This window comes from Typopeltis vanoorti, chromosome 1 (assembly GCF_054136105.1).
Source record: "Typopeltis vanoorti isolate ZY-2024b chromosome 1, IOZ_Tvanoo_1.0, whole genome shotgun sequence".
NCBI classification, from domain to species: domain Eukaryota; kingdom Metazoa; phylum Arthropoda; class Arachnida; order Uropygi; family Thelyphonidae; genus Typopeltis; species Typopeltis vanoorti.
Window position 1 is genome coordinate 4,280,025 of NC_143549.1, and position 22,087 is coordinate 4,302,111.

The following is a 22,087-nucleotide window of genomic DNA, read 5'->3' on the forward strand; positions in this document are numbered from 1 at the left end:
ATTGGATGTTGCATGTTCAAGCAGTGCGAATGAATTCAAGAACAAGCATGATAGCTGGTGCGTGTAGTATGTGGCCTCCCTCAATGAGTCCCTGACTCCATGGGGATCTCTCTTAATAATAATAATTTCTCAATTTGATGGTGCCTTAACTGAGCAGTGTTTCAGCTGCCATGACATTATTTTTATTATTATTATTATTCCTGATACCTCCAAGGAGTCCGAAGACTCATCGCGGGAGGACAACTTCAACTGTCTCTACACCTTACCTCTACTACGAATCAACGCCATCTACCGCCCACCTCCAACACCACGACAACTAGTAATTTTTGTCTGTAAATTGCGTGTGTTCTGAAGGGCCGATTTGTAAGTATGCGGGATGAAAAACCCGAGTTTCCGGGAGAAAAAACCCTGCTACCTCCGTATGAGATCGGCTAACTCACCATCGATTGAAATCGACCAGATAAAGATTCCTCCCGTACTACCTTTGTGTCTTAGCTTAACCTAGTTCAGAATGGAATTTGGTCACCTGAACTCCAAATTGCACATCCATTGTTGTTTGTTTTAATGTGTTTAATGTACCATGAGAAGAAATTCCACAATGGAATCCTTAGGGCTCTCATGCCAGTCCTAAGTCTGGATAAAGGAGGAGGATTGGTCAGGTGAGTGTCAATGCTCCGACCATAAAGAAAAAACACGATTATTATCTGATGCTTATGCGATTAACAGTTAAAGCATGCTGGCTCGGATGTTGTCCAGATGAACAAGGTCTGCAATATCAATCAAGCCTGGGTTGGATTGAAAAGTGGGATACCGAAAGGAAGCATAAACTTAAACTGACAGAACTATTATCAAACGGGACATGGAATGTATGGACACTTAATGTCAGGAAAACTAGAATTACTTTGCAAGGAAATGAAGAGATATCGATTTGATATACTAGGACTGGTGGAGATGTGATGGACATCATTAGGAGAGATAAATGAATGCAAAGTCATATTGTCAGAACATGACACCAAACATGAAGCAGGAGGTGGTTTCCTTCTTATCAAAAAAAGCTAGAGAGGCACTGTTAGGCCACAAACCAGTCAATGAATGAATGACAGTAGCAAAATTATATAAATCAAGCATTATTATTAAATCCAGCATTATTTCAAAGCCAAATGTAGAAACTATGAAAGTTTTGTAAATAAGTTGACTAGAGAGCTTATGGGAATACACTCGCCAACATTTATGAGTACTCTTTATTTCAGTAAATGATAGCAAGATTTCAAGCAAACTGTTTTGATATATATCAATTAACTGCCAGGCAGCATCAGTGAATAAGCTACTCTAAATCTGTGCTCCCCATTTTATCATTATTGAGTGTTTTTCATCAAAATTAATCATTAAACAGAAACCTTAACACTGGGTACTGATGAGTGGAATACTTCTGCACAACCTATAAGTACTTATAGTGCATTAAATCAGCTATCTTTCCAATTCTAAATTAGCCACGTGTAAGAGCCCACTATGCCTACCATACACAGCAAAGATGGCAGCAACAAAACCCGCCATATTTGCTGTTGCCAATGGCTGCACACTTCCTGTGCAAAAATAGACAAATATATGCAAAAGCTATTTATCGAACTTAACCAGCTGTTTTTCTGTTCGCTGTGCCTCCCTTCGATAAAACAACTTCTGAACATAGGTGAACGTATCGAAAACCTCGAACAGCACATCGATGCTTTGAGCGAAACTTTTACCTCCAAACTACATGCAGTGGAAGCTGAACTCAAACAAATTGATGACCAGCACAGTCCAAGTTCACTTTTGCTTGCGAATGAACTCTGCAGCCTAATTGCATCAATGGTAAACAACTTGATTGAAGCCAAAAACAAAAAATTCAATGGCGTTATTTTGAACTTTCCAACGGAAAATGGAAAATCATTAAAAGAGAACACCATCAAACTAGCTGAAGAATGCATCATCAATTCTAAGAATATCATCAGATGCTATCGTTTTGGGCCTATAAATAAAAGAAAGGATGGAACAAACTTTCCACACCTAGTAAAAGTGACTTGTGACACTCCAACAAGCACATCAAAACTAATAACAGTAATCAACAATAAGCTCCAAGACACTTGTTGGCAACAAGTTCAAAGACACTTGTCCACATATGTACTTGACCAGATTTAACATTTGCACAAAGGGAACAAAGACGCCAGTTTCGAAGACAACTCAAATAAAAATGTCAAAATGGCGATAACAGTTGGATCATCGACTACAGATAAGTTAAATTGGTGCGCAAACCATGTGATGCCACTAGCAGCCACCATGGAGACCAGTATGCAGGCACTGCATAGGAAATGTGCAAGACCCTTGGGGTCAAATATATGACTCGCAAAACCCTACATTTCCACTTCACCAACATCTATGACCTAAACTCTAACCTTGATAGTGTCCTTTACTACCTTCAGTCTACCAAACCCCACCTACTCTGTCTAGCAGAAACTCAAATCTCATCTCCCCCCAGCACTATTTATCTCAACCTTCCAAACTACTCACTCTTTAACAACTTCTGTCCCAAGGGTGGGGTCTGTGCATACATCTGCTCTGACATGCCTTGCCAGAGAGCACCAACCTAGAATCACCCAACTTTTACCTTCTTTGGTTGAAAATATCCACTCAGTCAACTTCATTTGCTGTCTCTAGTACAACCAACCATTCTGAGCTCTTTAACTTCCTCTACTTAAAAATTGATTTTTTCCAATCCCACTTAAACAGCAAAATTATCCTCCTAGGAGATTTTAATGTCCATAACACCAGCTGGCTTTCCTCCCCCAGTTGTACAGATCTTGCAGGTAGAGATGTTGAAACATTTGCCATCACATCATCTGAACAACTTGTTCAGATGCCAACCAGAATACCAGATAACATGAACCACTCCCCTAAACACCCTGGATCACTTCCTCACCAATGACCCCTCCAAATAGCTCAGGAAACAGCTTGCAATAATAAATTGGAAAGAAGAACTGGATGGAAAGGATATCAATGCTGCTTGGGCCATACTCAAGAACTATTTGGTGGAGGCAATATCAGAGTGTATTCCAAGGGTCAAGAGGGTAAACAGAGTGGGTGTAAAATGGATGAATCAAGAGATAAGGTATGCAATATGGAAGAAGGTATTATGGAAGAAACACAAAATGAGTATATATAACAACCGGTTGCATGAGAAGTACAAAGAGCAGGCGAGGAAGGTGACTAGCTTGATAAGGGTAACAAAAATGCAGTATGAGCAGCAGTTAGCTAAAGCGGCCAAAAAAAATCCTAAGGAGTTTTTTCGATATGTCGCCAGTAGAAGAAAGAATGATTATGGTAGAATGGGATTGATTGGTGAAAATGGAGGAATGATAACTGCTGCGGAGGATATAGTTGAGATATTTAATGAGATACATTTGAATATAAAATGAGATATAAAATGAAATACATTTCTAAAGGTATTTCACTCTTGCGAATGTGACATCATGCAGAACTTGAAAGTAGTGGGAGAAGAGGAGGAGGAGGAACTGTTAGTAAGTGAACAGGAGGTATATGAGGAATTGAATAGACTTGATGTAAATAAGGCTGTGGGACTTAATGCTATTTCACCACGTGTCTTGAGGGAATGTGCCAGAGAGTTAACAACAGCTTTTGTATATCTTTTCAACATGAGTCTCTCACTGGGTCAAGTTCCAAAAGAGTGGAAAGAAGGTAAAATTGTTCCAATTCATAAGGGAGGTGATAAGAGTAAGGCTTTGAATTATAGACCAGTCTGTGTGTCTGGAGTTGTGGTCAAGGTATTAGAGAAGTTAGTTAGGAATAAAGTTCAGAATTGGGTTGACAACAGAAAAATACTCTTTGGTGGCCAGCATGGATTTACTAAAGGAAAATCATGCTTTAGCAACCTGCTTACTTTTTATAATAAAGTGACAAATGCGTTGGATAAGGGTATTGCATATACAGTGGTATATTTAGATTTAGCAAAGGCGTTTGATAAATTGCCACATGACAAGCTGGTAATTAAATTGGAATGGATGGAGCTGAGCAGTAGATTGGTTCACTCGATTGGAGATTGGTTGTCTGATAGGTATCAGCGAGTTGTCTATGGAGGAGTGATATCCCAGAAGAGGAAAGTTACTAGTGGTGTACCTCAAGGGTCTGTTTTGGGTCCATTGCTGTTTAATTTGTATGTAAATGATATCTGGAGAGGTCCGAATGGTGATGTGCAGTTGTTTGCAGATGATGAGAAGTTGGGCAGAGCTATCAGGAGTAGTGTGGATGCTGTAGCTTTGCAAGAGGACTTGAATACACTGTCTGAATGGGTAAATAAGTGGGGATGTCAATTCAATGTCTCAAAGTGTAAGGTTTTGAAATTTGGGAAGCAGAGATAGGATGTAAAGTACACAATCGGTGCGAATATCTTGGAAGAGGTAGAGGAAATGAGAGATCTGGGAGTGATTGTAGACAAGGACCTAAAATTTCGGGGACATGTTACTAAAATAGTGAAGACAACACAGCGGATAATGGGAATGATGCGGAGGACATTGACTTGTAGAAGTAAGGATGTTATGGTTCCTTTGTATAAGGCTTTGATCAGGCCACATATGGATTACTGTGCACAGATCTGGTCACCTGGTTTTCAAAAAGATGAAATTGCGTTGGAAAAAGTTCAAAGGCGATTGACTAAGGTGGTTTCTGGTCTCTGGAATGTAGAGTATGAAGACAGATTGACAAAATGCAATTTGCAGAAATTGGTGGATAGAAGGAGGAGGGGGGATATGATTGAGACATATAAGCTGTTGAGTGGTTATTACCAGATTAACGTCAGGGAGGTTTTGCACAGAATGGGTGAGGATAGCAGGAGAACAAGAGGTCATTCCTGGAAGCTATATAAGGAGGGTGTGAGCAAGGGAGTGAGGAGCAGGTTTTTTGCATGGAGAGTGGTGAGTGATTGGAATGCTTTGCCCGAGAGTGTGGTGTGTGCAGAGACAGTGAATATATTTAAGGCACAGTATGATAAACTGTGTGTATAACAGTGGACCTCCCACGATAAGTCTTTGACTCCATGGAGGTTTTTATAATAATAATAATAATAATAATATACAGTGAAAGTAGTGAGCTCCCTGGGTAATTCTGACAGCAATCTAGTGCTCATCTCCCTCCATTCAACAACGCTTACACAGACACTCATTACAAGAGTAGTTTGGCATTATAAAAGTGCCAAGTGGGACAGTCTCCACAACTTCTATGCCACATTCCCATGGTTGGACTTGCTTCCGGCCTTCCAACCCAAACATATGTATCAAATTATTACCAAAGTAATCCTCACTGGCATGAAAACATACAGTCCACACATTACTCTGAACTGCCATTCCCTAACTAAAGCCTGGTTCTCCAAAAGATGTGCCAAGGCTGTACAAATGAAACACCAGACATACCATAACTGCCTGAAATCAAGAACCTCATCCTCCTTTAGAACTTACTGAAACCCGAAATAGATGCAAAAAAAACCAATGCTTCCAAAACAGAGTTCGAAAGACCAAAAAGCAGGAAACTAGCAGCCTGTCCAAACAGCAGCCAAGCCTTTTAGTTTCTTGCCAAAGCAATTGGCCGTAACTTCTGCCCAACACTATTCCCAACCTTATCATACCCAGATGGCTCTGTTGTATCATCACTCACAAAAAAAGCCAATCTTCTGGTTTCGCACTTTGCTTCCAATGCATGCATAACTGACGATGGTAAATGTCCCCCAACTATTTACAGACAACCAATATACAATGTCCACTATATCTTTTGCCAGGATGAGATCAGAAAAACACTGTCCAAATTAGACACAAAAATATCTCCTGGCCCTGATGGCATTTCCCCAGTTCTCCTGAAAGTTTGCACACCAGAACTGACTCCTATCCTATGTCGACTGTATATACTCTCTTACTTTACTGGAATCTATCCCACAAACTGGAAATTGGCCTATATTCAACCCATTCCCAAGAAGGGTGACAAACCACTGCCATCCGACTACTGCCCTATCTCTCTTACCTCAGTCCTGTGTAAAGCAATGGAAAAATTCAATTCTCAATTCCTACACCACTTTGAAGACACCCACCTAATTAACAATCTCTAGTATGGATTCCATTGCTGCCGATCAACAGGAGATCTGCTCACTTATGTCACCTATCTCTGGATAAATGCTATGGAGAAGTTTGGCAAATCTCAAGTGGTTGCACTTGATATCTCCAAAGCCTTTGACCAGGTCTGGCACAAAGGCTTACTAAGCAGACCACCGTCAATTGGTCTGACCCAGGACTTCTGTAGTTGGATTGTCATTTCTGTCTGGATGTGTGATTGTGGATGGCTCCCTGTCCTCTCACCATTCAAATAATGCTGGGGTTCCACAAGGTTCTGTCCTCTCACCAACCCTCTTCCTGCTATATATCAACGACCTACTTCAGTTGATTTCCAACCCAATACACAGTTTTGCAGACAACAGCACATTACACTCCTCACTTTCATTTGATAAACCTTACCCTAAACAACTCACCTCAACCTAGAACATCATCCAAGCCATCCTACAATGGTGTTCGGATAACCTCATCAATTTCAATGCTAATAAAACCCAGTTCTGTCCTATTTCCCATAAAAAAGAACCATTTTTATCCCAGTATCCTTTTTGACGATACCCAAATTTCCAGACAGTTTGAGATCTCTCTTCTTGGAATTACCCTCACATCTCCTGGCATAAACACATCACAACCATTGCATCCTCAGCTTCAAAAAAAACTAGGATTTATCTTTTGATCAAGATGCTACTTCACCCCTGAATAGTTGTTAACATTTATACAAATCACAAATCTGCCCAGCTTTGAATACTGCTCCCACATATGGAGTGTGGGCCCCCCCCCCCTAAAAGCTCCTTCAAAATGCTTGACTCATATAGAGGAGAATAATTAGACTTATTAATGACCCATCTCTTACCAACTCTCTTACCCCCACTTTTGCACAGATGTTTGGTTTCTGCAATATGTATATTCAACAAATATTTCCATGAGAAATGTGCATCTGAAATATAATCAACGATTCCTCCACTCAATACTAAGCTCATTGGAACACATGCAGCTGCTGCTCAACATCCTTTCACAGTACACCTAGAAACAAACAGAACAAGTTTCTTTTCCTCCTTCATCTCTGCAACCGCTGCACTGTGGAACAGTCTCCCCCCCCCCCCGCTGCTGTGTTTCCCAAGGAATACATTTTGCAGTCATTTAAATCAAATGTAAACAAGTTCCTCCTTTCTCAACCCACTACCCATACATGGTACTAATGTACTATAGGTTGATCAACCAACCTCTTGTGTATGGGCACATCATAAAAAAATAATCAGCATTCCAGATATATGCACCCACATCTGACAGTGCAGATGAGGATATTGATTTATTTTATAAAGATCTGACAGAAACAATATCAAAGAAAAATGTAGTAATTATTGATAGAGACTGGAATGGCAAAGTTGGAGTAGAAAATAAAGGTTGGGAAAATATGGTTTTGGAGAAAGAAATGAAAATGAGATTAGAAAATGTTAGAATTTGCTTTGGACCAAGAGATAGATTTTTTTGCCTGCCTCTTATTATAAAAATATAAACTTTCATATTTCTATATAAAATTTTCTGTATTTTTCTTTACTTTTAGAAGTTTTATGGATATATTTATAGAGTTTTATAGGATTCATGTACAAGAAAATTCACAGTAAATGATTAGGATGTTGTGATTGCTTTGTCAGTGAATAAGTTTAAGGGGAAAGAATCTTTGAATCTCATAGGGTGGATAACAATAATAATATGTCTCTATAGTACTGATCTCTCTAATTGTAAGCCATTATCATTGTTATTATGCATATATGATATTGCATGTAAATAATTATATGTGATATTGATAAATAATAATAATTATTATTATAAAAAACCTCCATGGAATCAAAGACTCATTGTGGGATGTTCAGTGTCTCTGCACTCACCACATTCTTAGGCAGTGCATTCTCTCACCACTCTCCATGCAAAACACCTTCTCCTCACCCCTTTACTCCTTTTACAGCTTCCAGGGATAACCTCTTGTTCTCTTCTTGTCTTCACCTATTCTGTGCAAAACCTCCCTGGCATTAATCTGGTGATAATCTCTTAAGAGCTTATATATCTCGATCATATCCCCCTCTCCTTTATACACCAATTTCTGCAAATTGCATTTTGTCAATCTGTCTTCATACTCAACATTCCAGAGACCAGAAACCACCTTAGTCAATCATTTCTGAACCTTTTCCTTATCTTCTTTAGACTTAACAAGGGAACCATAACAACCTTACGTCTACAAGTCAGGGTCCTCTGCATCACATTATCCACTATGCTGTCCTCACAATTTTAGGTCCTTGTCTACAATCACTCCCAGATCTCTCCTCTTATTCTTCCAAGATATTTCCACTGATTGTTACTCTACATTCCATCTCTGCTTCCCAAATTTCAAAACTTTAGACTTTGCAACATTGAATTGATATCCCCACTCAATTACCCATCGGCCAATGTATTCAAGTTCTCTTGCAAAGCCACAGCATCTACTCTACTCCTGATAGCTCTCCCCTGCTTTGCATCATCTGCAAACAACTGCATATAACCCTTTCTTTTAGTGTTACACAGTGATCAGCATTCATTTTAGAAATTATGGACTTTACAACTGTGTTATATAAATAACTCTTTTAATATCCCGACATTTCGATCTTCATATTAAGATCATCATCTGGAGCATATACAAATATACACGACAAGCTCAGTTACATTACATACATATTTTTAGAGGTACCTGTGGCATAGTATAATTATTAAAAGAACACATAAGTCCACAGTAATAACTTTTAATTAATAAATAAGGTATACAGATATTTCATACTAAAACTAATAGTACATCTTCAGTGTTACAAACAGATAGGAATGGAATACAAGTAACGAACATTCAGTGGATCACCTATTAAAATACATTGTTGTCGTAAGGTAGGAAATAAAAGAAATTAATAAATAATTAATATTTAAGATAATTGGTTTTTTTAATGATAACATAAAATAAGTCTCCCAGATCTTCGAGAGAGAGAGAGAGAGAGACAATCATTTCGATTTAAATTCAGTCGGTGCAAAATAGCTTCACAACTTTCTTTAAAGAGGCGTTCGTATTTGAACCTGCATCTATGAAGAGAATAGCTTTATCCCACTGGATATTATGGGTAGTGTTAATACTGTGTTGTGCTAGACTAGACTTCTGAGGTTTGTTGTATTCAATATAATATTGATGTTCTTTAATTCTTTTTTCCACAAAACAGCCAGTTTGTCCAAAATGAGAAACATCGCATTCACATGGTATTTGAAAAATGCCAGCCAAAGATAGAGATGACAGTTTATCTTTTGTAGAAGGCAAGAAGGAAGAAATTTTGTTGATAGGAATATACGTGGAAATCAATTGGTACTTTTTTAAAATTCTACCTATAGGTTCTGAGATTCCTGGAATGTAGAGGATTGGAACTCTGCGGACATGTTGAAGAAACCTTAGGTATTGGAACATGAGATTCAATTATATGTTGGATTTGATTAGGGTGGTAATTATTAGATTCCATTAACTTTTTAATGATGGAAAGTTTTTGTTGTAAGATTTCTGGAGAAGAGCAAACTTAATTAGAGATTTAAGAATGCCAAATTTTTGAGATGTGTGGTGAGCAGACTTTTTATGAATATATCTGCCAGTAAATGTGGGCTTTCGAAAAACTTGTAGATAAGGTACCAGAAGAAGTTCAAGTAAGCAGTATGTCCAAAAATGGTAAAGTGCCAGAATTTTCCTTTTCCATGGTGAATTGGATACGAGGGTGAAGGCTATTTATCTGTGGTGGAAAGTTCATCTTCAGTATGTGACCAAATGGCAAAAACATCATCGACATAACGATACCAAAGAGATGGTTGCGGGTGAATGGATGAAAACATAGTCTCTTTGAATTGTTTCAAAAAATAGTTAGCCAAAGGTGGAAACAAAGGGCTACCCATGGCAGTACCCTCAACTTATTTGTAGAACTTCCCACGTATATTCCTATCAACAAAATTTCTTCCTTATTGCCTTCTACAAAAGATTTTTATGAATATATCTGCCAGTAAATGTAGGCTTTCGAAAGACGCTTGTAGATAAGGTACCAGAAGAAGTTTGAGTAAGCAGGATGTCCAAAAATGGAATTGGACATCCTGAGGAATTGGATAAGTACCAGACCCACATAATAGGGGTGACTGAAACAAAAAAAGACATAAACTGGTGAGATCTTTCTCAGCAATAAATATAAAATGTTATATCCAGGCAATAACAGTCAAGGAAAAGAAGCAGTAGCCATAGTATTCAACACAAAATACGAGGCTAATCTCCTTGAATGGCAGGCAGTCTCAAGTAGAGTGATGTGGGCAAATATCAGAATGGGGAACTGGACAATGAGACTTATTTGTGCTTATGGTCTCACAGAAAGTTCTACTAAGGTAGAAGTGGAGGAATTTTTTGATGCTTTAGAGAAAGCAACTGACACAATGAAAGAGGAAAAGTTGGTCCTTGTTGGGGATCTAAATAGCAGAGTATTAAATGATTGTCAGACATACAAAAATATTTGGGGAAAATTTGGAGAAAAGAGCAAAGCTAATAATAATGGCAAATACCTGTTGGATTTCTGCTCAGGACATGGATTGGTTATTACTAACATAATGTTCCAACAAAAAAATCTGCACAAATTTCTCACAGAAGATCTGTGAGACTTTTATTTTATGTAATCATTAAAAAAACCAATTATCTTAAATATTAATTTCTTTCATTTCCTAGCTCGCGACAACAATGTATTTTAATAGGTGATCCACCGAATGTTCATTACTTGTATTCCATTCCTATCTGTTTGTAACTGAAGATGTACTATTATTTTTAGTATGAAATATCTGTACCTTATTTATTAATTAAAAGTTATTACTGTGGACTTACGTGTTCTTTTAATAACATACAGTAAGCTAGAGAAACAACGAATTGATTATTCTACTGGCATGACCTCTAGTGAAAAAAAAATTATTTACGAACTATAAACAGGACTGTAGAAAATCCAGGATCCTGAATCAAAAATAACAATTGTAATGCTAAAAATAGGACATCATTGTTACTGAATGAAAACTGTCTGTAAGAAAGAATGTTTATTCATGTTATCAGAAATAGAATTTATCTTGATGTAGTTTATAAATAATTTTTTTTTTTCACTAGAGGTCATGCCAGTAGAATAACTTGTGATCGATTCATTGTTTCACTAGCTTACTGTATGTAATGTAACTTAGCTTGTCCTGTATATTTGTATATGCTCCAGATGATGATCTTAATATGTAGATCGAAACGTCGGGATATTAAAAGAGTTATTTATAACACGGTTGTAAAGTCAAACTACATATAGCCATTCAGACATCTCCCAATATCATTTACATACAAATTAAACAGCAATGGACCCTTGGTTTACACCACTAGTAATTTTCATACCTATCAGACAGCCAGTCTACAATCCAATGAACTAATCTACTATTTGGTCCCATTCATTCCAGTTTAATTACCAACTTGTCATCTGGCAATTTATTAAACACCTTTGCAAAATCTAATTATACCACTGTGTATGCAACACTCTTATCCATTGCATTTGTCATTTTATTATAAAAAAGTAAGCAGATTGCTAAAACATGATCTTCCTTTAACACATCCATGCTGTCACCAAAGAATATTTTTCTGTTGTCAACCCAGTTCTGACTCAATCTTCTAACTATCCTCTCTAACACCTTAACCACAACTCCAGGCACACTTACTGGTCTATAAATCTAAACCCTACTCTTATCATCTCCTTTATGAATCGGAACAATTTTAGATTCTTTCCACTTTAATTTTTTCTGGAAAGAGAGCTTTTTTTTTATCATGGTGATCGGATGTATTCCTTTAGACTCTGCCTAGTTGAATTTTATATAAGGTTTTTCGGGAAGCTCGCATTGCACTGGAAGAACTAACACAGTTCAAGATCTACTATCTCCCCCCTCTGTATGAAATATGCAGAGGCCGGCAGGCCCCACTCGCAGTGAGGACCAGTGGTGGATGAATGTTATTTTAGGTAGGTAGGTCTCTAGGTCCAAGTAAGTTCCCGAAACTCCTTTTTCCTTGTTTTTAGGATAGTCACCTATAATAAACTAACTTTTTCCTGGTTAACACTTACACTAAGCTGTCTATGGGATTAGCTGGTAGACTCTCAGTCTACACGATTACTCGAGAAACCGCTATTTTCTCTCAGGCCAAATTATGGACTCTCCATATGATGAGCTCGACTTCAAGCAGCTATTGGCAATCTTCAAACATGTAGGAGGCCTGCTGCAAAGGAAATGGCCAGGAAAGGTAGCAATTCACCAAATAGAAGAGGTTGAATCAGAGGACTGCCAATCCCTTGACCCTCTTCAAGATTATAGCAAAGAAAATGCCACATCAGCTGATATTCACACACTAGAGGATAGTGACGACTTTCAAGTAGTCAGTAGTAAGAAGCAAAAGGAGTCTCTAGAACTTGAAATGCTACCTCAGAGAGAGCAACACCAATGGACACTACAGCACGAACTGAAAGAATAATAGAGATGGATACAGTCTAAAGAGAGAATTCCACCAGTGATCTTACCATCCAAAGAAAAATGGTCATCAATCACTGAGTTGATGAAATACAAAAACATCAAATTCAATTCAGCAAAGAACACCGATGAAGGAGTCCGGATTCAGCCTGAAGGTGCATCGGACTACCGCCTGCTCACCAGACATTTAGATGAATTGAAGTCCCATATCACACTTTTCAACTTAAAAGTGAAAAAAACCTCAAGGTGGTCATCAGAGGTTTGATAGAAACCATACCATCTGAAGAAATAGCCATTGATCTCAAATCGCAAGGATTAACACCAATAAAAATATCACACATGTACAGAGCGGATAAGTGGCCCATGCCTCCGGTCTTGGTGGAGATCAGTAAAGACCAACAAGAGATTTATGACCTTAAGACTGTCTGTAACTTGGTTATCAAGACTGAACCCCTCAGAAGGAAGACATCTGCCGGACAATGCCATCGCTGTCAAAAGTATGGTCATGCGCAGAAACTTTGTAGGGCAGAATACAAATGTGTAAAGTGCAGAAATAATCATCCCTCGCACACATGTGCCAAGCCAAGAACCACTCCTGCTAAGTGTGCCAACTGTGGCGGCCCACATCCAGCTAACTACAAGAGCTGTTCACTCCACCCATCTAACCTGACAAGGATTAGGGAGGCAGTAACCCTGTCCACTCAGAAGCGAGTCATACAACCTGAATTGGAAATTAAACTGCGGGCTATTACTCCTGATAAATCGTATGCCTCTCTAATTTCCTCATGCAACAAATTGGCAGAAACCATACCAAGCAGCGAAAACTCTGCTGCAATGCTTGCTGCCACTTTGGGAGAAATGCTATCAGCTTTTAGCAAATCAAATCCAAACCAGGCTGACACAAACAGATTTCTCAAAAATACCCAAGTCATATTCTCGTTGATTAATGAATAATTCGGCCATCACAATAAATTCTATACAGGTTGCATTCTGGAATGCTAATGGACTCAGCAACAACATTCTAGAACTCCAAGAATTTGCTGCCCACTACAAAATTGATATCCTGTTAGTTAATGAGACCGATCTGTGGCCCTGTGATAATCCCAAGCTAAGAAATTACTATTTAATTAGAAATGATAGACCCCTAATGCCAGAGGTGGAGATACTGCAATCTTTAACAAGAAAAACATCCGTTATAATGAGATAAAAAAGATTCCTACAACTAATCTGGAAAAAACTGGCATAGAAATTTACACCATTAATGCAGGCAACTTAAAAATATATTCTGTTTATAACCCTCCAGACAGAACTCTGCTATCCTCTGATCTTTCTCAGCTGCTTGACACTACAGAAGCAACAATAGTAGCAGGTGATCTAAACTCAAAACATCCCTTATGGAATAGCAGGTGTGCCAATTACAATGGAAAAATCCTTCACAATTTTGCTAAGCTGAGAAATATTATCCTCGCAGGCCCGATTGAACTAACACACTATGGAACACACGGCAGGCCCGATGTATTAGATATAGCTATATTCAAAAACACATCTCATCAATTCCAGCTGCAAGTAGTTAACAACCTCATTTCGGACCACAACCCAGTACTTCTAAAACTGGGAGAGGATCCAGAACTTATTCCCAGTCAGTGATTTACTAATTTCACAAAATTCATGGCTACAATCAACACTATCATGGATTCAGTGCCGAATATCTTCTCCTGTGAAGAAATTGATGCAGCAGTCAACAACCTGGAAAGCAAAATTCAATTAGCTTAACTGCAGCATCTTCTATTTCCACTCCAGCTCAAATAAACTTACTTCCAGAAGAAATCCTTGCTCTAATCAGAAATAAAAATAAAAGCAGACGTCGCTTTCATAACACGCTATCTCCTCAAGACTGCCAAGAGCTGAACCGAGCATCAAACTTACTTTGCTATGCACTAAAAGATCACAGAAATCAACAGTGGGAAAGAAAACTTTGTTCCCTGAAAACTGAAGATAACTCCTTGTGGAAATTGGCAAAAGCTCTCCGCACAGACCGTTCCAATATTCAGTTCATTCACGGAGAAAGAGGTATAGTTTATAGGGACGATGAAAAGGCAGAAACCCTCGCTGAAGCTCTTCAACTTCAGTGCAGTCCTAATTATGCGCATGCGGATTAGGTCTTCATAGAGAAAATTCACCGTCGAGTCCTTACTGCGCTCCGGTAGCCTAGCAGCCGTGAAAATATCTGTCCCATCTTGCCTAAAGAGGTCTACTCAATCATTAGGAAGCTTAACCACAAAAAAGCTCCAGACCCAGATGAAATTAACAACAAAACAATCAAGGCCCTTCTGCACAAAGCTGTTATGGTAGCAATCATAAATGCAATACTCAGACTAAACTATTTTACAACCCGATGGAAACAAGCAGATATAATCCTCATTCATAATCCGGGAAAAGCGCCTCAGTTACCGCAAAGTTACAGATCCATCAGTCTCCTTTCATGCTTGGGAAAAATTGCAGAAAAAATCATCCTCAATAGACTTCAAGATGTGCTGAACAATAACAACACAATACTGAAAGAGCAGTTTCGAACCAGACACTACACAACAAGTTCACAGACTGGTCGAATTTATCACTACTGGATTCAATTGGCGACAACATACAGGAGCTGTTTTTCTGGATGTAGCAAAAGCCTTTGATAAGGTTTGTCACAAAGGCCTCATCTATAAATTATTTATGGCCAAAGTTCTGCTTTACCTTATCAAACTTATCGACTTCTTTCTAAAAAACTGGAAATTTCAGGTCCAATTGAGAGGACTCAAATCCTCTTTGAAAAGAATCACTGCAGGTGTTCCTCAAGGCTCATTGCTCTCTCTGCTGCTTTTTAACATCTTCGTTGCTGATGCCCCTAACACAACATCAACCACCACAGCTTGCTATGCGGATGGCACGGCAATTTTGAGTTGATCTCTCAGACCGAACTTAGCTACACAGCACTTACAGACTGCAGCAACAAACCTAGAAAAATGGCTCAGGAAATGGAGAAGAGAATAGCAGTGAATGCCGACAAAAGTACTGCCATTCTCTTCACAAGATGGAAGGCATCCCACTACGGAGAAGTCAAACTTTTCAACACAACTATTCCATGGAAATCCAGCGCCAAATATTTAGGTATTCAAACAGACAACCGCCTCAACTTTAACTCTCACATCGACTATGCCTGCCGCAAGACAAACTCCGCAATTATACAACTTTACTCTCTTCTAAACTGAAGAAGCCGTGTCAGCACCGAAAACAAACTACAAATCTACAAAACAATCATTAGACCCACATTAAGTTATGGATCGCCGGCTTGGGGTCACACCCCTCCTGGCAACATCAAAAAACTACAGGTCATCCAGAACAAATGTCTCCGTATGATATTCAATGCTCCGTGGTTTGTCAGGAATACTCTCCTCCACCGAGACGCTGACATTCCTGATATTCACATGTTTCTCTGTGATACTGCCATTACATATTTCACCAAAGCAGCTAGTCATCCCAATCAACTCATTCGAGAGTCATCTAACTGTGATGAAAACGATAGGTGGAAACACGAGCGTCCGAAAGCAGCTCTGTTCATCGGTACAGACAGTCCCACACTACCCTAAAATGGATGAGCCAGGTGCTCGATAAATTCTTATTAATTTAAACCGTTTTTCATAGAGATGAAGGGATTATAATCCAAGGGATTGAGATCCATCCAGCCACGAAGGTTAAAAGGAACAATTTTACCCTCTTTCCACTCCTTTGAAACTTGTCTCAATGCAAGACTCATATTAAAAAGATATTTAAAAACTTGTTAACTCTCTGGAACATTCTCTCAAAACACATGATGACATAGCATCAGGTCCTACAGCCTTATTTAAATCAATTCCTCATATACCTCCTGTTCACTTACTAACAGGTTTTACTTATCCTTTCCCACAGCATTCATTGCATTATCTGTTGTAGGTTAACAATGATAAATGGATGTTACCCTTAAATTTTAAAGATAATAAAGTTGATTTCATAAATATAATTGTTTACTAGTTTTTGCACAGGTTGTTGAGAGTAAGGTTTTAATGCATTTATAATTGAAGCTCACTTATGTTAACTGTTGTTTTTGTTATTTACTCTCAGAATTCATAACCAGTTAGACAGTAAACAGAATGAAGAATATTAGGAGGGTGGTGTGCGGGATGTCTGGTGGTGTGGATAGCAGTGTAGCAGCATTATTGCTGAAGAAAAAGGGTAAGGTTTTTGTTTGTTTTTCCAAATAAAACAAGATTTTAATTATCCCAATGATTAGGTAACTATTCCAGGAGGAATAGTTATAATGTGAATCTAGTTGCAGGTGAACATCTTTTTATATGCTTAGAGGAACATAGAGGAATGATGGTTGCCAGTTAGTTGAATGACATCCATGATAATGGATGTCATTCAGCTCTGTGCTTGTGCCAATGTTGTTGTTTAATTTTTATATAAATGATATAGGAAATGGCTTAAAGGGAGATATTCAGTTGTTTGCTGATGCAAAGTTGGGTAGTGCAATAAAAAATCAAGCTGATGTTGAAAGTTTGCAGGATGATTTAAATAAACTGGTAAAATGGGCAAAAGATAATGGATGTCAGTTCAATGTGGAAAAGTGTAAAGTCATGCATTTTGGGATTAAAAGATTACCAGCTGTGTACTACATTGATGGAAAGGTACTCCAAGAGATTGATGCGGCTAGGGACTTGGGGGTGTTGGTAGATAGGGAGATGAAGTTCAGAGGACACATTGCTAAGGTGTCCAAGATTGCACATAGGATTACTTGGTTGTTGAGGAACACACTGACATCCAGAGATAAAGAGGTTATTATTCCCCTTTATAAAGCGTTGATACTTCCACATTTGGATTACTGTGCTCAGTTCTGGTCACCTGGATTCCTTGGAGATGAGGAGGCTGTGGAGAGGGTTCAGAGAAGAGTGACCAAGTTGGTGAGTGATGTAAAAAATGCTCCCTACATTGATAGATTGAGAGCTTGTGGATTGCAGAGATTGGTTGATAGGTGAAGAAGAGGGGATATGATAGAAACATTTAAAGTACTGAAAGGTTTTTATAGGATTGATGCAGGGGAAATGTTTCAGCTGTGTGATAGTGATGGAAGAACAAGAGGTCATCTCTGGAAATTAAAGAAGAGTGTGGTTAACAAAGGTGTCAGAACAAGGTTTTTTGCCTGGAGGGTGGTGAATGAGTGGAATTCATTGCCTGACTTAGTTGTGAGCTCTTCATCTGTAAATGAATTCAAGAAGAGATATGACAGATATATAATAATAATACCTATAGAAAAAGCATGCACATACCATTGAAACAGAACAACTATGAGGATGTTACTGAAGATTCTGTTAGGGAGAGAAATAAAGGTAGAGAAGGAGGGGGCTTATCTGTTAAGTGAACCGCCTCTTCTAGATAGCATTAAGCACTTTTAATAGGATTTTTTCTGTGTACTTGGGAGGAGTTGTACAGGAAGCCAATGTCTTTGTCTTGAATCGAGACATTGAAATAGTAAGCTTTTTTGGAGACTGAAAAGGCTGTGTTTATACAATGAATGTTTAAATAAGTCAACCTGATAAGTGAAATCTGATCTTGGCTTGAGATCTCATTATTATCAAAGGTAAGGAGAAGTGAAGTAAAGTGAAATATTTCTTTCAAAATAAAACAGACTTTGTCTAGATAGCACTGACGTTCACTATTTTGGCATCACTTCTCTGGGAAATGACAAGGAAGTTTAATGGCTGGTGAAGATTTTGAAGTTTGGAATATTTGAATATTACAAGATTTGTCGGATGAGGTAAAGGAATGGAGAGTAACTGTTGAAACTAGTGAGAGAATGCCTTTTATAGGACGAAGTATGGGGAAAAAATACAGAGTACTAAGGTATTCTATCATTAATATGGAAAGGAAAACTTGTCTGGGGTACAAAGAGGAGAGCCATCATCTATAGCATAGGTTCCCAAACTTTTTCAGGCCACCGCCCATTTTGCAAGACATAAATTTTGTAATGCCCCCCCCCCTCATTATAACAGTTTTCCGCGTTCTAGCCATTTGATATTTTTGATGTAAATAGCAACTAATGATACATTACTGCTTATGCTGTTAAATTTTTAAAAAGTGGCCAATATGTGCTTCATCTTGAACACAGTTATTGCTATACCGATTTTAGTGAAACATAGCCCATATGTAAAGATTGTAAAATGTATGCTCGAATAACATTATGCACAGTTTCATACAATGGTTTAAATATGAAAATATGGAATACAATTAAGAGATTGCATTGCATTAGTAAGAATCTTATTGTAATAATTAAAACACCATTAAATACATTACAAAATTATTTATATCTAACTTATAAAGTAAAAATACAAAGCAAAAATAACAAATTAATGTGAAGTTTCATACAATGGTTTAAATATGAAATTTCGGAATACATATTAAGAGATTGCATTACATTAATAAGAATCTTATTGTAATAATTAAAACACCATCAAATGTATTAGATGGTTTATATCGAACTTACAAAGTAAAAATACAAAGAAAATATAACAAATTAATGTGAAGGATGAGCCTAGTGCATTTTTAAAAGTTTGTTAATATCGGTTTCAACTTTCGTTAAAAACAGTCGTAAATCGCCATGCTCAGTTATATGCGATATATAATTCCTTTTCTTAGATAGTAAATTCACTACAGAACTAAACTCACGCTCAGTCAAATAAGAAGATGAAAATGCAATTATAAATTTCTGCACTATTTCCCATAATCCAGGGTACAGTGTCGGTATTGATTTTTGAAGCCAGAACTCTTGGTATCCAGTTTTGAATTTTATTTTTAGTTCTTCATTTGTTGTGAGTTCTATGAGTTCCATTTCTAAATTTGATGATCCTGCTGTGCTTACATGTGAGAAAGGATCTAGAACCCAATTTGGTATGTTCATGTTTAGAATATCCTTGAATCGCTCATTGAAATCTGCATGGAGAACCTCCAAGTGTTGGCAGTATGTAAGTAAATCTTCCTTTTTGAGAGACACTGCTGATAAATTTGAAAAGTGGCTATGTTCCCCTCAGCCCATATTCCGCTTGAACAGAAAAAGTTTCCCTACAACAATAACATTTTTTATTTTTATTAAATTCAATTCATCACCTTGTAGTTGTAGATTGACTTCATTAAATATTTTTAGAGGTCTGTCAAATAAGCAATGTCATTTTTGGATGTCCGTTGTCTCTGTTTTCTAGGAACTCTAGTACTGAATCAAACAAATTGTAAATTCAGTTCAGACAAATATCTTTTGAAAGCCAGCAAACGATTGAAATCTTCATCATTTTCACTACAAAGTTGGTTAAACAATCTGTCACTCAATGGAGTGACGTGTGCAGGCGTTCACTTAAATTTTTCGCATCCAAATGTTGACGATGAAGAACACAATGTATAGCAAGTACATTTGGTACTGCGTGTTTCAAATGCGCTATGAAACCCTTGTTGCACCCTGTCACTGCTACACCATCAGTAGCAGCAGACAAAATATTATGAATAGGAATGTCTTTCTCTTGAAAAAACTTATTCATGATATTAAACATAGATTCTCCCTTTGTATCCACTTCCAAATTTTTAGCAAATAATAATTCTTGACAAACTTTTTCTTCTTTTATGAATCGTACATATGATAAGAGTAGTGGTTCATTATTTGGGAGAGTTGATTCATCGAGTTGAATGGAAAATTGGCATGTCTTCAAATAATCGCACAATGAATTTTCAACGTCTTCAGCCAATTCATCGATTCTTCTTTGCACTGAATTATTGCTCAAAGGAATTTTCCTGATGATATCTGATGCTGGCTTATGAAGCACAGTGTTTATTACTTCTTTTAATGCCGGCAAGATTGCTTATTCATCAATTGTGTGTGGTTTTCCCGCTTTTGCAATTAATAATGAAATATTATAAGAAGCTTGTAATCCATCATTATCTTGTTTAGTGGACGACATAAAAAGTTTTGATATAGTTAGATAGTTAAAATATTTTTCTTCAAGTACTTGAAAATAGGACAAATCTTTATCCTTTTTGTCAGCATGCATTTTAGTCAAATGCTCGTAGCCTAGAAGGCTTCATTGCTTCATTTGAAAACACTTTTTGGCAAATCAAGCACATGGGTAATAATTTGTTCGTAGGAGACTGAAATAAAACCATATTTCAAATACTCAATACTGTACTGTCGACATTTCTTCTTATATTCAAACATAATAAAGTAATAAAATTTGCAAAAATATTCACAAAATAAAATATTTAATTTACACTTTGTATGACTCCACTTATCTATCACACTTTCGACTGATGATTGTTGGCAAAGCACACAAAAAATAATGAAACTTATTCCTAAACCACTGGTATTTATAGATTTGAAATCTAGCCCGAATCAACTTGCATGCATTGACTTGTTTGCGATACCATCGTACTCGTGTTTTGAACAAGTCACTTTCTCTAAAGTGACTCGTTCTTCTCAAATTCCTGTCAAAACATGCTGAATTGAGTGAATTACCTACGTAATAGTTGACTGACATACTACTAGTTAAGACTCATCTGCTGCTTGGATAGACTAAAGCCTGTATGGCACGATCAATTTTTACAATAGCAAAAAATGAATAAATTTTTTAAGTATATAAAAAATAGAAGTTAAAATATCCTGTATGACACGTACAATATTTTATTTTACCTGCAAGCGCATTTTGTTCGTCTGACCACGACATTGTTCAAATAATTATAAATAATAATTAATAAATAAAATAATTACACAAGATATAAACAACAAACCTACAAATCATAACCACAGAAAACAGTATAATAAGTTTTGAATAATATTTGTTTGTTTTTCCCTCTAGTTAGCAATATAAGTTACTACTAACTAGGCTATCTAAAATTTACAATTTTATTTTTTTCTTGCTATTATTATTTTTACTCGTAATATTAAATTATATAAAATTGGGTTTATTTTTGTACAAATCAATTAGAAAAGTGGTTTTATATATTTTATATATATTTTGAAATGAAATATAACGAACATATTTGCTACTGTAAATATCACCTATTATACATGCTCTATTTTCTCATTGACATAGAAAATTGACATCTATTTCTATGTGACAGTAAATTTTCAAATGATTAAATAACTGAAATAGAAAATTGATAAAAAAATTGATCGTGTAAGACGGGCATAAGATGAATTAAAATGCAATATTTAAATTTTAGGGGTGCTTAAGGGTCAAAGCTGTATAACTGAGAGGAGACCCCCACATAGCCTTTAAAGGAATGCGGAGAACCGACCAGGGCTTTTCACCTAATGTCCAATCCTCACCTTC

At 37.2% G+C, this 22,087-nt stretch overlaps 1 protein-coding gene across 1 annotated transcript in view; it reads left to right on the forward strand.

Moving 5' to 3' along the window:
- LOC150109757 (mitochondrial tRNA-specific 2-thiouridylase 1) overlaps positions 1-22,087 on the forward strand; it is a 274,982-nt gene that overhangs the window by 21,249 nt on the left and 231,646 nt on the right. Inside the window, exon 2 of the mRNA XM_090407894.1 lies at positions 16,842-16,952. Within this exon, the coding sequence (XP_090264020.1) occupies positions 16,871-16,952 (82 nt within the window). The 5' untranslated portion in view covers positions 16,842-16,870. The remainder of the gene's footprint in view (positions 1-16,841; positions 16,953-22,087) is intronic.